The sequence below is a fragment of the Bactrocera neohumeralis genome, chromosome 5 (genome assembly GCF_024586455.1).
Source record: "Bactrocera neohumeralis isolate Rockhampton chromosome 5, APGP_CSIRO_Bneo_wtdbg2-racon-allhic-juicebox.fasta_v2, whole genome shotgun sequence".
Taxonomy (NCBI): Eukaryota; Metazoa; Arthropoda; class Insecta; order Diptera; family Tephritidae; genus Bactrocera; species Bactrocera neohumeralis.
The window spans coordinates 2,886,031-2,902,043 of NC_065922.1; the positions used below are offsets into that span (position 1 = coordinate 2,886,031).

Sequence of the window (16,013 nt, forward strand, 5' to 3'; positions counted from 1 at the left end):
GTATTTTAAGCTTAATAGCAAGGACATACACCTACTAAATTAACGATGACAAACTTACTAAGCTTTAATGTTGCTATGTTAGTTGCACTCATAGTATATGCTAAAGCGATTACTGCAAGTAAGCTTGGCAGCCTTTAGGGAAGCTTTTGTAGTCCCATTTGCAAATCGAACAGCTTTGAAAGTTTCCTTCAAGCATAAAATTGAACTTTTCAATATTAACCTTTGAACTTCAATCAGCTAAATACAGTTACACAATGAACCAGTTACAAAAAGCTCGGTATATAGAATTTTTGAATAGCCCGACCGTAAGGAAAGAGTTGCCGACTGATATTCATTTGAAATTCTTTATTGTACTTCAATTTATTTATTCCTTTCAATCATTATGCTTTGTCACATTATATGTATGTATGTATATATCATCAATATAATCAATATATTTGCTTACCATAATAATTTATTTAATAATAATAATAATTTGTAATAATTTCTTCTTGCTTTTTGTTTTAAATCATTTATTTTTTGGTTTTCCGTATTTTTGCTGCAGTTTTATATATTTTTATGCTTTATTTTGCCTTATTTCAATCAATCAACATTTATATAAATTAAGTACTAATATTTTCTAATCAATCAATTGTTATTTTTTGTTCTGTTTTGTGTTTTCTTCATAGCGCTAAGTTAATACGTTTTGCTTTGACCCATTCAAGTTGTCTCATTTATTGTTTGTGTGTGTATATGTATATGTGCGTCTTGTTCGTGTAAATATGAGCTAGTTTCATGGTGATCCAACTAATCTAAATCTATATAAATTAGTTTGTTAATTACGCTACTGCTGGTTTGTTACTCAAAGCATTTACTTTGCAAGTTTTTCTAATTTTCTGTTTTTACACACAGCACATACATATAAGTACATGCATATGTCCTTGTGTGGGTATGCATCTGATTTACCTATGAAGTTATACGTATTAGTACTGGCTTGCGGCCGTATTTGTCAATTTTCAACTTTAGGTTTCTTATTTTTTTTTAATATTGAGTACATTATTTGTCATGTTTTTGCTGTTTTTGCTGTTTTTGCTTTCGCATTTGACTTAGGAAATAGACAAAGTTTCTCTTTTAGTGTCCTTCTGCTATTGAGTTTGATACGTAATTCTATTTCATTCATTTGGCTTAATAAGTAGATAGATAGTTTTTAGTTGTAGGATTTAAAAATTATTATTTGTTTGTGTAAATGTGTGGGTAAGCTAAAATAGTATGTGTTTATGTAAGCAAAAACGTTCCAATACAATGCAAAAGAGATTTTCTTGGCTTTTAGATTTTGAGTTTTACTTCAATTTCTTTTGCTCTTATAGTTTCTGTTTCAGTTTCTGCATTCTGTTTTATTTTCTGTTTCTATTTGTATTTCAATTTCTGTTCGTTTTAATCTCTGTTTCTGCTGCATATATTTCCTTCGCATTGTGTAGGGTGGTTAGTACTCAATTATTCGCTGGTGTCAATTTTGTTCACCTTCAGTTTGTTTTTTTGTGTATTACTGCTTTAAATGCTACATGGGCTTTGCCACACCTTTAATAATAATGTATATATTTATAACCATGTTTGTAAGGCTAATTATTAATTATACGCAATAACAACAATTACTAGTTCTATCATAAATATTAGTTGTAACCTTTACACTTATAATTAACGAAAACATATCATTTAAATATTTTTAATTTTGCTCCGAGTTCCCAAGGTCAACTAAGGAGTTAACCGTAGGAATTTTCTTCGCTTGGCTCTCCTTGGCTCTTTCTTTACTAATCTCTTTCCATTCTTCCATCTCTCTTCCTAGCACTCGGGCATATATGCATTTACACATATCTTTCTGTTTATCACGTAGCGTATGCTAACTGTACCGTTACACTTCAGCTGTTTCAAAAATTTCGAACAACAAAAATTATAATTTTTTTATGTTTTCTCCAACTAGTTAGATTGTTTATTCGTCTACCCCTTCAATTAATTAATATAGCTTATATTTTAGTAAAGTATATAGATCCATATTTCCCGCTCTGTTTTTGCTCCGTACTCTGCTCCTCTTCAAAATCTCCATTTTTGTTTTTTTTTCATAAATGTATAATTTGGCATTTTAATGGGTTGAGACTTGACGAGCATCTAAACTAACCACACTTCCTACATTCATACCTATTTCTACTGCTAATTCTTCTAATTTATTCTATTTCTGCTCTTCTGCCTTTCTGCTGGGTCCATGTGACCTTGTTTGCTTACTTTACCCTTGAGTTATTATTTATATGTATATTTTATTGTTGTTTTTGTTTTTGCTTTAGGTTTCTCGCTTCGCTTCATTTGGTGAGTGGTTTTGAACGGTGGTTTCAATTATTTTCTGTATTTTTAGAAATATTCAACATTTACTTTGTTGTGGTTAATTTTTCTAAGTTTTTTTTCAGTTATAACTTGCTTACTTAATAAATATTTTTTTGTTGTGGAATTTTCTCAGTTATATTTGCGTTTTGTCATTATACGTGTGTGAGTAAGTTATCACCTTTAAATTCAGCCAACTCTTTTCTAATTTTGATTTGTTTTATGTTTAGCTTTTTATATAGTTAAGTACATTGTAATTGTAAATAAAATAGATACTCGAGCGAGCTTAATGGGAGATAATTGTCTAGCCAACAACCAATTGTTACTTATTTCCTTTAGCTCGTTTTTGATTGAGAATCGGTAGTAGCTCTGAGAGTCTGAAGTTCAGTGTGCGTGAGAGATTGAGGTGAGTTTCAGAGTGTGATGTGTGGATGTTTGTGACTGACTGTATTCGTATGCGTGAAGCAGATCAACTTAAGCTAAATGAAAATTAAACTAAATAACTTAGAAAAGCTCCCAACAGTTTTTGGCAACTTGTTTGCATAATTTAACAAATTAATAAATGCCATTTTTTATACATCTCTTTAAAATTGCTGACCTAAATTTTTTTTTCTTGGTATTTGAAAGTTTGCGAGTTGCTCTTAAATTTTTTTGGTATCTACGAAGTGTTTTCGCCTTTCGTACACAAATATTTTTAAAACTTGCCTCTATCGTTAACTAATAAAGCTTATTTCTAAGAATGCTTGTAAGCATTTATTTTCTGTATTTTATTTTAGTTAAACACACAACATTCAGTTAGTAACTCCTTCAATCTAAGTGGTTAAATTTTATACTGGAAATATATATGTATGTATGTATGCTAAATGCTAGGAATATACCAACAATTTTTTTTTCTAATTTTCAAAGATTTTATATTTTTTTATATTTTTTTTGCGTTTTTATAGTTTTTTTTTCGTTTTATTTTATTTATTTGATATTATTTTGCGTAACATTCTTTATAAGTCAGACACTTAAGTAAACGGCTGCAAGCGCCAACTAGTAAGGATTGATTAGTGAATATTGTGAATAAATGCAACACCAAATTTGCCAATTTTACTTGAATAAACAACGAACACTAAGCCCTTCCAGGCAATTGCTTATAACATAGTAGTGTATATGTAATTTTTCTCAACAATCGAACAACGATACATTTGCTTAGTTAGTGCATTTTAAGTAACGTAGTAGCATATTCAACATGCAATATATTTATCATATTTATTAATAATAGTATATTCAATGACCCTAACAGCTGTTGATTTTCCAAGCGGTTGTCGTCTCGTAAAATGCCGTTTTATTTGCCTTGGCTCCAGTCTGTTCTAAAGAGGCACGGGCCTCCTGTGAGGCCTTCCACCGTGTTGCCGCAGTTGCCTCGCATTGTTGGTATCTCGCTTTCGTTGCATACATTTTGGGGCTCGAAAGTTGTGTGTGCACGAACGCAAAGATATTGCAGCTGGAGCTGTCCCACCCACACACATGCATGCGGAGGGTGCATAAAAATGTGTAGGCGGGGTGTAAGCGCGTAAAGCATCATTTTACAAAAGGTGTGCGTTCTTACAAAAGTTTTCAAAAATATTTGTGTACTAGTCAGGAAATTGAGAATTGCAAAAATTGAAAATTTTTGGTCAGCTGACCTCATATTCTCGTTTAAATAGCAAACTTTTGATCAGTAATGGAAATGATAAAAGGAATTCAAAAGTTACATTTATTAAAAAAATTATTTCTCTTAAAAGTATTTTTTATATGGGTTACCTAACATATGTATGTATATAATACTGTAAATAAGTTTTTGATAATTATTTGAAGGAAACATAAAAGAAATTATAAATAAGTAAAGAAATTATTATGCTCATAACTAAAATTTGCTGTTGTTAGTTTGTAGTGTTTTGCTTATACTTTGCTTATTGTCGCACTGTTTTCCTTCACATTTACCTAAAGTGGGAGAGTGTGGAGCAAAGTGCCAAAGTGACAAATCCTATACTCGCTTTTCATCTCTCTCTTTCTAATTCTTCTTTCAAAATAACCTATTTTTTCTCATTCAAATTTCTCTTTGTTGAAGTTAATTCATCACACTTCGGCTCCGTAAGCTGTTCGGCTGTGGCACTCAATTTTTCCACCTAAATCTCGCTCCCTCGTTTCCTTAGAACTTTTTAGCATTATTATTTGTTAAATGTCTATAAAAACTAGTTGTGGTGGCATTCAATAACTGTCTACCACCGCACATCACTTTTAAGGTCCGCGCCAATAGCATAGAAGTATCCAATATGTGATCTCATTCTACGAATCACCGATCGCTAAGTTTCTAAATACTAATAATAGTTATGTAACGCAAATTCCTAATAATTTTTATATTTCCTCTTCTCTGCACTTGGTTGGCTTCGAGATTTACTTAAATAATTGTGATTTCAGCAATATACAATTCTCTTTATATAGCTTAAACATTTAAGCAATCAATTCATCTTATCATCATATTATCAGTTCTTCTTCTTCTTCTGGAGGAGTACTGAATAGAGTATATGTGTGTATGTGTCTGCGAATGGTAAATGTATAGGTGATTGGTGTACATGTATAGATGTCTTATTATTAATTTCTAATAGCAGATTTATTTATTCTATTCTTTAGTGACGGCTTAGTGAATGTGGCGCGTGTGTATTTGTGGGCGTGCTATAAATCGACAAGCTGAGAGCAACTCTACTACTGTGTAAATCGAAAACAAAATCATGGTAACGGGTTCAGTGTTTTGCGTAAACAAAACACTTCAAAGGAGAGATCAATCCCATCAGTGCTCATTCTAGCGCTGAAGTGTGTATGTTTGCTGTCCATGAACGATTACGTGTAAGTTTCTGTGTATGTGTTTTGGGTTGCGTTGCAAAACTGTCATTTCTTTTGATTTTTCTTTTTCTTCAGTATTTTGTTGACCACGGACTTGAAAAGGTTCTGCTTTATTCATAAATATCCGAGCGTGGCGTATGTCTTCACGAAAGTACCATCACTGGTTGTAACATTTCTGAAATATGAAATCGCGAAATAATGGTTAATTATCCACCCTAAAGATGTCACGTCGACTGCACTTACTCGTCCTCCCAGGGGCACACCGCATTGCGGTCAGTCTCCGACTTTGCTCCGCTGACAACTTCTGTAGCTCCACCGGCCGATGTACTCGCCTTTTGCTCCTTTTCATCCACGGATAGTATCTTTTTGCCTTCGGCACTGCGCTTCTTTCGTCGCTTTTTCACCTCTTCAGTGGCCATTGGAATTACACTCTCAATGATGGTCGGCGACACTTCGTACATGTTGACAGTTGGCGTTGGTGTTGTTGGTATTTCCGCCAATTCCTGCAAAGAGCACATTTCTTCGCATGGCTCATCGTCTACGGTGTCAATATCCATTTCGGCAAGTGGTGCCATGGATGGCGCCGGCGTCGGTGCTGGAGGTATATAACCGGCTTGGCTGTCAGTGTCAATGATGTCATATTCGTAGTCTTCCTTGCCATCGGTATCGAATTGTAAGCCCTCTTGATACTCGTCTGTAGTTGGTGAGAGTTCATCCTGTGTCTCTTGTGCTGCTGCTATTTCTTCCTCAAAGCGTAGCTGCTCTTCCTCTTCCATTGGACCGATGGGTGGCGGTGGTGGCGGTATCACTGAAGCGGTAACTAGCAGCGCGCCCGAAGATATGGACGTATGCAGTTGTGGCGATTGCAAAATGTCCGGCGTGGTGGCAGCTGGTAGCGGCTTCTGTTCAATTTCTGGCGTTTCCGGCCGCGAATTACCTCGGCTGGTTGTGGCCGTTCTTTGAGCTACAGCCTCGATAAAGTCACCTTCGGCCGGCGTCGGCTCTGTAAACATTACGTTTGCGGTTCTTTATTGAAAGTTTTACATAATTAACTCACCTGCAACTGGGTCCTCAATTGGCAAAACTTTCAAGTCCTCTTCAATCTGTATGGAGGGTGTTGACAGCTGCGGACTTTTTCCTTCCTGAAGGTCATAGCTTTCAATTAGCTCTATTTGTACCTCCTGCACAGCTACCTCCACATCTGTCTCTGATATGACAATGCTACTATTGTCGCTATTGCCGCTTCCACCACTTCTTTCTGCGCCGCACACATGATCGCTTTGAGAACTCTCACAAGATATCACCTCAACTGGCTGATAGTAGGAGCAAATATTTTCGTCCGGAGGAGGTGGTGTCACCTTAGTAATGGGAGGTGGAGTCGGAGTAGGTGGTGGCAGCGCACACATTTCGGATGCTGAAGATTCACTATTCCTCTGCGATACAGTTAGCTTATTCAGCTCCTCCTCTACTTCTGCATCCGAAGAGGAAGGAGGATCCTTCGTCACAATCGTCGATGAGCTATTAATCGCCGTTACTGCGGCCATGGTCGCAATACTTTGTGTGAAGAGCGGTGGCGGAGGTGCTGGAAGCGAAGAGTCCACAACACTTTGGCTACCCACTGTTGGCGATGGGCTAGAAGAAGTTTTCGCTGAAACAGATGTCTGACCGAATTGATATTCCGAAAGACGCCTGCGAGATGTACATATATAAAGAATGCTGAAAATATTACAAAAATTAAACTTACGACTGTGTGAAGGACATTGAAGCTCTGCGTTGTTCGGTGAAGTTTGGAACAAGACGTTTACTCGCCTCGCCGCTGTCTACGGTGTTCTGATGTCTTATACCCAAGTTGCGTTGACTGCGATCCGATACATCAGTGTTGTCCGAAGATGTGCTAGAAAAAAATAAAATAATTAATGTTCTGACTTAGGTATCTATTTGTTGAACTTTATACCTGGTGAGACGGTGTGTCGCTGACTTTGCAATATTAGCTGCGATTGGCGCAGGGTCGCTTTCCTGCTCCCAGGGACATATGGACAATTTAATTTGAGACTTTTGGTATGGCGTGGGTGCCTGTGTGTCAGGAGGCTCATCTGGCACATCCCATGGGCACACTGCGCTACTGGAAGACTCCACCGTGGTCTCCAAGCGAGCAGGCTTCGACTTGGTCGTCTCCCTATACAATTTTAGGAATCGTTTAACGAAAAGTGACTTGGAAATGCCTGCACACAACGGCTTTAGTAGGTCTTTACAAGTTTTATCATTTCCATAGCAAACAAACACACATATTTACAACAGTGCGGAAGTAATATTCAAAAATTTAGCATAGCAACCAAATTACAACAAATTTAAGAAAAAAGAAGCAAAAGAAATATGATTGATTTCAAAGATGAAAAATATGGGTGGTTTCATCAAGTAAGAAAATTAGTACGGTTTCGTCGGCTTGCGGAGATATTATATAATAATCGATAAAGTATAATTGAACAAAAACACAACACTGAAGTGTATGAGCAATGGATCGGAGCAAGATATTCATTAAAACGAGCAACTAAAAATGAGGTTAGTAGAAAGTATGTGCGATATAGAGGTGATGAGTGACGATGGAGGGTCCAAAGTAGACCCCCTATCAGGTATATGGTTAATACAACACGCCAAGTTTGACAACAATTGTAGTTTGGTAAATTGTAGAGCAACAGCAACATCAGTTTTGAAGCAGTGGGTAGATAGTTGAGAGTTGATCAGAGATGCTGGTTGGGTTAAAGAGCAAATAACGGCTTACTGAAGCGAACGTGAGCTGCTCTCGCGAATTCCGAGTGATGAATTTTGAACAGCGACATCTGTGACCTGGAGTTGTGGCATATCTCCTCTATAAATGGACTCACTGCTGCGAGATCCAATTCATATTTGACATTTGCATTGGAATGTGGATTGCCCAGTATTTTATGTAGGTATAATTTTTTTTTCGGGTGCACACAAGGCGATTGCATTTGATTTGTGTTTCGAACAAAAATTTGTGTATGAAAATATGCGAAAAAGAAAATCAGATTGAGAATTTGAATTTAAATGTTTAACCAATTAAATAGTGTTTTAAGCTACTTAAAGATTTATTATATTTATACTTTATTAGATAATTATTTAGCATTAAATTTTAGTTGCATAATCTAGCAAAACAATTCATAAAAATTTTAATGGAAATTATAATTATAAATGTATGTACTTAATATTGCAGAAAAAGCTACATTTATGAGTATTGCATATTTGTCTCACGAGTCATGTCAACTGAAGCTTTTGCGTGGAACCGGCAAAAGATTTCGTGAGCCTTGAGATCTTCCAGCCAACTCACCTGTATGGCATCTCACTCAAATTGCTTTGTGAGTGCGAGTGTGGCACTTTAGAGGTTATGTCCTTATTTACGCCAATCACAGCCAGCTCGTGAGCGGAGCCGGTAAGGCTGCGGTCGCTGCCCCGTCGTCGCGCCAAGTTGCCTGGAGGTGGTGCTGTCATCATCGAGCCGCTCGCACCGCCGATATTCTTCGCAGTTGTGCCGTCACCAAGATTGGGTTGGCTGGAGAGTGCGGCTGTCATCTTCTTCTTGGCACCTCCCACACCACCGAAGTTAAAGAAGCGTTTCTTGTGTGATGGGGGTACGCCTGCCTCCAGTAGACGCTTGTAGTGGTCGGATCGTATGAAACGTGGGTAGCAGTCCTTCTTTAATAGCAGCGTGTAAATATGTTCCGAGGCGGAATCAAATGTGAAACGTGATGGATTTTTTAGACCCTTCAGCACACTCTCCATGGTTTTACCATCAATATTGATTTCGCATGGCGCGCCTGGTTTCAGAAACTCTCTGTACACAAGAAACGAGACCAAATATTAATGTCAAAGTACAAATATGGAATAAAAATAAAGCCACAAGATTAGCCGATCTTACTCATAAATTTCTTTAACTTTACGCGGCACCTGAGAGTGAGCCGAGCGACGCAATCGATTCACTGCGATCCAGAAACGTATATTTTCGTGAGAGTACTCTTTCTCCAAAAAGCTTGTAAACTCCTGCAGTCCTGTTGGATCGGAAACCAACTCTTCTACTGAGATAGCCCAACGCTTAACTCGCTTCTCTGTGGGTGTATCCACAAAACTGTTATTCAGCTGCCAAAATGTGACATCTTCGGTCACCCAAGGATTGGAGGGCAGTACCGGCTGCAAAAAGAAGTCATACTCGGCAAACGTCTCCGAATATGCCACGAGGGATTCGCAAGCTTGTGACATCTTCATGCGTGTGCGATTCAACGACTTGCGTAGATAGTCCACCTCGCGTTGCACATCATCAACTGTTTTCTTCTTATTAGGCTTGAAGCCTTGACGATCACGCGAAGGTATGGGGCATGGTTCCAAAGGTGTGAACTGGCCGGGCGGTGGACGGTGTACACGCCAATAGGCGCGCTCCTATTTGACCAAATTCCAATTAAACAAAGCTAATAATTTCATATAAATTTATATTCTTACTTGTGAGTCAACGACGATCTTATCACCCTTCTTACGTTCCTTCGCCAACCGTACCTGCTCTTCGGCTTGCATAGTGATGAAATCCCACTTACCTTTCAAGCTCTTATGTAGCGATGCCAAGGCTTCAGTCTCGTACTCTTCCAAGGCGTGACGTTGCTTATTGCGCAACGAGCGCTTCGCCAGGTAAATGGCGTACTCCACATTGTCGGGAGGTTTGTGCTGCCATGGCCAATAGTATGGCGTCTGAAAGCGATACAGCGAAGAGTCATCCTTCACGGCTAGTGTTTTGGTGTCATTGACGGGAAAGAAATAGCCATGCAAACAAAGTTGGTTGGCGATGCTCAATGCCTCGGACTCCTCAATCATCAAGCGGTCCATCATCCACTCTATCAAATCATAGCCTAAAGCAGAAACATATATGTGAAACTCACAGGCAAATGTTGAAAGTGGCAAACCTACCCATGAACGCCGATGGAATATTGCTGAGAAAAGTTTTCTGCACTCGCACTGGCACGGGTTTTTCATCATTCTGCATAGTGCGCACCAGTGCCTCCATCTATAATGTTAAAGAAAAGTGATGACTATGGACATATGTGTGTATGCAAACACTAATAAAAGTTGAGTTGGTAGCGATAATGTGCCATCTGTCTTCTCTGACAGATTACTCATTCACAAGCAATAGTTGAGATTTTGGCCCCTATGACACTTGGTTATGAGCGGCTGCCATGAAATTATGCACCTGAATCAGTCAATTTGAATGAATCCACTCGAATCCATGAGAACTCGTCGATGGATTCAAGTGCCACACAATGATGCACCCCGCCATGTGTGACGTGTGTGTTTAGAAAACATTTCAGATTGCAGCAAAAAACTTTGATGCATTCCTCTGTGCATAACTATGCTTAAAATCAAATTAATTAAGTTTGAAGGATGCAGCAGGCCAGAAGCAGTGCTGTAGGGGCGACGATTATGAAAGCCATACAGTGATGGCTGCGGCTTTTGCTGCGCCAACTTGGTTTTGTTTAGTTGTAATTGCTTTATTTCGTCATTGGTGTTGTTGTTTTCTCTTTGTGGTAAGGTTTGAAGGCTCAACTAAAATTTTTTCAATCAGCTGTCAACGTCATCGGCATCAATGTCAGCTGCGAAATCCAGTTTATATAAATTATATTTGTACCACTTGGGGTGCCGTATGAGTGCAAGGTCAACGCAGAGTGAATGAACGATACTCGAGCGAGTTCTCGAATGCACACACGCGCACGTTCTTAAAGTTCGTGTGTATGCTACACACAGTCGGCAAATTATGCGATAATGGGACGCAAGTTAAAGGGCGAAGAAAACTGTATGAAAATTGATGAGCTCTAATGGGTTTCTAATACTCCGAAACGTTAGCAGAAACTGCCTAACGGCGTTCGGCCAAGCAATTATTGATTGGAAGTTGCAACATACATATAGAAAAAGTTACTTAGAGCTACATTTGTATCCTATCTTACATGTAAACAGTCAGGCCAGTGTCCAGTGTGTAATATGCAAGCTCCCAATCCCTGTGCCGTAGGCTCAAATTAAACTTTAACTCATGTACCCCTCACTTATTCGGATGATCAGTAAGACGTTCTACATATACTGGCATACTCTACTGTTTCAGCACTTGTTTTTCTACTAATAAATTTGTGTTCTTCGCCTTAAAAAGCAAAGCGAAAAATTCCTCCTCACTTTCAAATATAACATACATACATATATTTTTCAAGCCAATAAGGCATATTTTTAGAGACTATAATCCGTCAGCTTACAACAAACCAACGGAACTGCATATGTATATTCAACGCAAAATGCACAACACCAGTCTATTGCTCATCTTCAGCGTGTGCCTTAGTAAGTATTTCGTGGTTGCCTTTGTAATTAACTCCTGAAGATTTACAGGTCTGACCCTGGTTGCAGTTACATTTCAGCAAACGGAGGCGCTGCGCCGCATCAAGCGCGGCTCTACTGTCTCCCAAAACAAAACCAAGCTTTCCAGTGACCTTCTGTCGGATATGGACAACACTTCAACCGACGTGCATTTTAGCGGACATTCCACGACTGCCCTAGACAATCAAGAAGGCATAAAAAGCCGCAATGAGCACACATGGGCCAAGAAAGCAGTGGCCGCTGTTGAGCATGCCATCGATAAAGGTACTCACTCGCTCTAGGAATTCTTGGTGTCAACTGCGTTTTACTAAAACACGTACACGTTTTGTATTTCCTAAATTACTTTAGCGTTTGCTTCACTCAGCCACAAGTCCGATGCCGAAAAAACGAAGAGGAGCGCACACAATCCCAGCAAGCCCAAAGATGGCAGCATCGCCGGCCACGAGGTGCACATGACTGCTCTATCGCATCTGCTAGCTAAGCGAGGCATCGGCTCACGAATTTTCGAAGACATGCAGCGCGAGGCTGAATTCGCTTCCGGCGAAGGCCCCGCAGAAGTGCTCATCATTGACAATGGCTTCCAGCCGATGATGAACATGCAACACGGCATCAACTCTTATGCATTGCATCAACCAAACTTACGAAACGTCGGCGGTAGCCTCAAGCACTTGGCCGAGATTAGCAAGGAGTCCAAGTTAAACAATCAGCAGAGTCCAAAACTAACTTCTTACACCTCCGACATAAGTGACGACGTTATGGCCATTAAGCATAGCAACGATAACGGGATTACTGAGTTGAATGGAAACAAAGAAGTTGCAGTGGTCAAGAACAACAAGCATAGTGATAACAATGATGATGACAGCAGAGGCGAGTACAAAACGGTCGACAGCCACAAGCGGAACAATGACCATGTGACGCTCACAATTGGAGCTCGCAATGGAGAAGCAAAGCACAATAGCATTAACAACAACAACAACCATATTAAGAGTAACAATGATGAGCTTATCGCCGACAAAAGTCATCCCACCAATACTCTACAACAACACAGTCAACAATTGCAGTCGCAAAAACTACAAGAACAACCGTTGGAAAACAAGGATTCATTTCCTTCGTTATTATCGCATTCACAGAAGTCGGTCGAAGGCATAGGAGCGACGAACAAATTGCAGGAGGAATCAGAGGGACTGCAACAACGAAAGAAGCACGAAAACGACAAATCAGTGGAGGTTGGAAACACACACAACGTACAGCAAGCGACCGCATTGGCAACGCCACACCAACAGCAAATGCAATTCGTTAAACATTCCAACGGAAAAATGCTGCCGATGGAAAGCTTTCTCAAGTTCGCAAATATGATGCTTTATAAAATGGGAGCCGGTAAGGAAACTTGTTGTTCCTTTCATGGACAATTAAGTATCACCCTGTAACACAATATTTAGCTGAACAATGCGATCCGCCTTAATTTTGAGCTTCTTTCTATTTCCATGCCTTAAACAATAATTCAGAAGCTGCTTAGATCAAAATATTCCTCATAAACTTAAGTAGTGACCAGTTTTTAATAGGCAATATATAAGTACCTAAAAGGAATAGCAATAAACAATTTACCAAGCTATAGAAGCATCAGTCAAAGTCAGAGCGCTCCTTAAGCTCTAATTCACGTATAATTAAGAGGAAACGATGGAGATTTCATTTTTATAAGGTTACCTTATGAAAGTGATCTTAAGACGTGCGCACTCCTCATGAAAATACAAAATAGAAAAAGTTTGTGTTTAAAATTATATAACATCAACTCTTTGTTTCTGATATACTATATAAAATTATAGCTAAAACATTATGAGAAACTTCTTATGAGCAGTAGGCTTGCTCTAAATTCTCAGGGATGCTTAATTTATGTTCTCTTGCAACTAATATTACATTTATTAAAACCATCTCGAATCAATTCTTTCCAGATGGTATTCCAATGCATGCGCAGGGTGCTCAACTCGCTGTAAGCGGCAATCCAACAACATCTGTCATAAGCATTGGTCCAATTGTGGATGGTGCTGAAGAGGCAGGTGCTATGGATTACCTGTACAACCCATTCGAACCCCAACTAAACTTTCTACGTAACCCAGGATCGTTCGTCGCTCCACCTACCCTAATGGGAGGCTCTACCAATACCGCTTTAGTCTCGCGTCCCTACTTGCTGCCCCCATACAGCTTAGCGAGTTCTAACCAACCTATTAACTTAATCGAAAACGCTTTAGACCTTCTGTTGAATGCCGAAGAGGGAGGAAATGACGAAATGGAATTAGTTTGCCCCATACATCATCCGAAAAAGAAGTCCAGCGATGGCAATGTAGATGGAAAGGACAAAGATGGCGTTATCCAAGTATGTTCGTGCCGCTTCTTCAAAAAGAACAAGAACTAACGCTGCTCACATAAATGTACTTCTGATGTGAATATATTTTATACGAGGCTATCGTTCAGATCCTCAACATTCAATTCGATGCAATAAATATATTTGTTCTTTATATTTAAAATGCCACATACAGTTATCATTACAATAATGTTCTCCACTCACCTTATCGAAAGCCATGGGTCGCGCCAACTTCTCGATGGTTTGTTGCTGCCCACCAACCGAAGTGCTGCTGCTGCTGCTGGCCGAGATACCGCCAAACAGGGACGAAGTTGTCGACGAGTTATGCGCACCGTACGTCTGTGGCTGATGGTGTGGCAGATGGTGCATCTGATGCGTGGGATGGGGTGGATGATGATGAGGCGGGTGCTGATGATGCGGCGTGTGCTGCACACCCACCGCGCTTCCGCTGAACGCGGTGGCCGCCTGCGTGGTGCCCGATATCGCTATGGCTGCAGACGCCAGTGCGGGGCTGGTACTTGTAGCCGTCGCCGTGCTACTGTTGCCCGCAGCGATTACACTAACAACGTTACTCGCGGACGCAAGCACAAGTGCATTGGTGGTGCGGATCGATGTGGTAGATGAGGCAGCGGCATTCTCAGTAGAGGCATCTGCAGCCGGCGTTGTGGCAATAGTTGAGGACACGGCCTGGTCCTTGGAGTAAAGATTCAGTGCTAGGGTCGGCTTGACTTGCGGTACCAACGGTACCAGTTGTTGCTCCTGCTGCTGGGGGCGCAGCACTAGTTGTCTGTCTCGGTCCGGCGGTAACCCACCAGGAGGCTCCATGGCCACTGCACAAATGAACAATTGCGCCCTGATTGACACAATTCGCACCTAAACGTCAGCTGCGTTGGGGAATTTATTTTGCTCAATTTTATGAGTAAACGCCAAGTTTGCGGCGTCCCTGTGGCTGTAGCAACACTATGACCGAACTAAACGACAAAGTGCGAGCAACGTTGGTGGTATTAAATGATGTAAGTTCAGTGGTTTGCGCTCAAGTAGAGTCAAATTGATACAGTCGGATTGATTTAAGTCAAGACGAGACGCGGTAAGGTGGCGAATCAATTTGAGACAGAAATTAAATTGAATTCGCGCAAGATAAGAGAATAGTTACGTTAGTTATACTTTTCTATATTTATGTTTTTATGTTTATTTATATGTTTCTTATTCTTTATACTTTTTTGGAAATTTCTTCACTTTTTCTTTTGATTTCGGCGTTTAATTCATCGGATTCTCTTTAGCCGTATTCCATCATATCCTTATGTATAAAAATATTTGCTGCAATTAACAAAGCACAAGAGTTAATAATTAGTCGCAAAGTTGAAATGAAAAATAACAACAGTTAATAATTATCTCTACCCAAGGCCACTAAGGAGTAATTAAGGTACAATCAGTAGAGTTTTGCTTGCTGTCATTTTCACAAGTTCAGTTGTCCCTTTTTGAATGATGCTCTCATTTCATTTTATGCAAAAAACTACAACATTTGTAGAGATTAGATAAACCTTTCTCAAATTCCAGAAAGCAAAACAAAAAAATATCCCCTTATTTACTAAATTTGTAAGCAATGAACTACAAAAATATGAGGTTATGTCATTGGCACCACCTTCTTCATTCCATCTTGCTCAAGGCGAACTATTACAAGGTGAAAACAGCAGCACAAAAACAATTGCACAACAAACTAACAAATTTGGCAATCAGAACATGAAAAGGAACGAAAAAAATAAAATCATCAATTCATCCCCTTGTATGAGTTCGCCTTCTCTCCCACATCTACGTTAGCGGCTATCGTACTTACAATGTTTCATTATCTTAGGTTTTTATTCCGTTTGTTCTCCTAAAACAGCATTTGTCGTTGTACCCGTTTTCTGTTATTGTTTTTCCTTAGTTTCTATTTCACCTGCTTCTACTTCGGGCGACTTGATGCCGTCGCTATTGGCAGCAGGGAGGTTATGTTATATTCGCCTGCTTCTTCGAAACAAGCTAGTGT

The 16,013-nt window shown here is 39.5% G+C and overlaps 2 protein-coding genes across 3 annotated transcripts; one reads left to right on the forward strand and one right to left on the reverse strand.

Moving 5' to 3' along the window:
- Window positions 1-1,323: 1,323 nt before the first annotated feature.
- LOC126760013 (uncharacterized) lies at window positions 1,324-15,918 on the reverse strand. Its single transcript, XM_050475331.1, has 11 exons — window positions 15,822-15,918; window positions 14,192-15,304; window positions 10,183-10,279; window positions 9,724-10,124; window positions 9,149-9,663; window positions 8,561-9,064; window positions 7,172-7,393; window positions 6,962-7,111; window positions 6,275-6,906; window positions 5,461-6,220; window positions 1,324-5,392 (listed from the first exon to the last, which is right to left on the reverse strand). The coding sequence occupies exons 2-11, from the start codon at window positions 14,810-14,812 to the stop codon at window positions 5,332-5,334; spliced, it is 3,963 nt and encodes a 1,320-aa protein (XP_050331288.1). The 5' UTR covers window positions 14,813-15,304; window positions 15,822-15,918; the 3' UTR covers window positions 1,324-5,331.
- LOC126760015 (uncharacterized) lies at window positions 10,715-14,116 on the forward strand. Of its 2 annotated transcripts, none has more exons than XM_050475335.1 (4): window positions 10,715-11,592; window positions 11,641-11,892; window positions 11,977-13,005; window positions 13,578-14,116. In XM_050475335.1, the coding sequence occupies exons 1-4, from the start codon at window positions 11,532-11,534 to the stop codon at window positions 14,036-14,038; spliced, it is 1,803 nt and encodes a 600-aa protein (XP_050331292.1). In that variant the 5' UTR covers window positions 10,715-11,531; the 3' UTR covers window positions 14,039-14,116. The 2 variants fall into 2 exon arrangements, with proteins under 2 accessions (XP_050331292.1, XP_050331293.1); XM_050475336.1 differs by having other exon boundaries at window positions 10,716-11,592; window positions 11,659-11,892.
- Window positions 15,919-16,013: the final 95 nt, after the last annotated feature.

What these genes read in the sequence shown, in the direction of transcription:
- LOC126760015 (XM_050475335.1), top strand. Translation starts at nt 11,532, where the DNA reads ATGTATATTCAACGCAAAATGCACAACACCAGTCTATTGCTCATCTTC. An exon ending in CATCTTCAGCGTGTGCCTTA is followed by an intron (nt 11,593 to 11,640) that starts GTAAGTATTTCG and finishes GAAGATTTACAG; the next exon opens with GTCTGACCCTGGTTGCAGTT. An exon ending in GCTTTATAAAATGGGAGCCG is followed by an intron (nt 13,006 to 13,577) that starts GTAAGGAAACTT and finishes AATTCTTTCCAG; the next exon opens with ATGGTATTCCAATGCATGCG.
- LOC126760013 (XM_050475331.1), bottom strand. Translation starts at nt 14,812, where the DNA reads ATGGAGCCTCCTGGTGGGTTACCGCCGGACCGAGACAGACAACTAGTG. An exon ending in TTGAGTGAGATGCCATACAG is followed by an intron (nt 7,394 to 8,560) that starts GTGAGTTGGCTG and finishes AAAATTGTATAG; the next exon opens with GGAGACGACCAAGTCGAAGC. An exon ending in GCGACACACCGTCTCACCAG is followed by an intron (nt 7,112 to 7,171) that starts GTATAAAGTTCA and finishes ATTTTTTTCTAG; the next exon opens with CACATCTTCGGACAACACTG.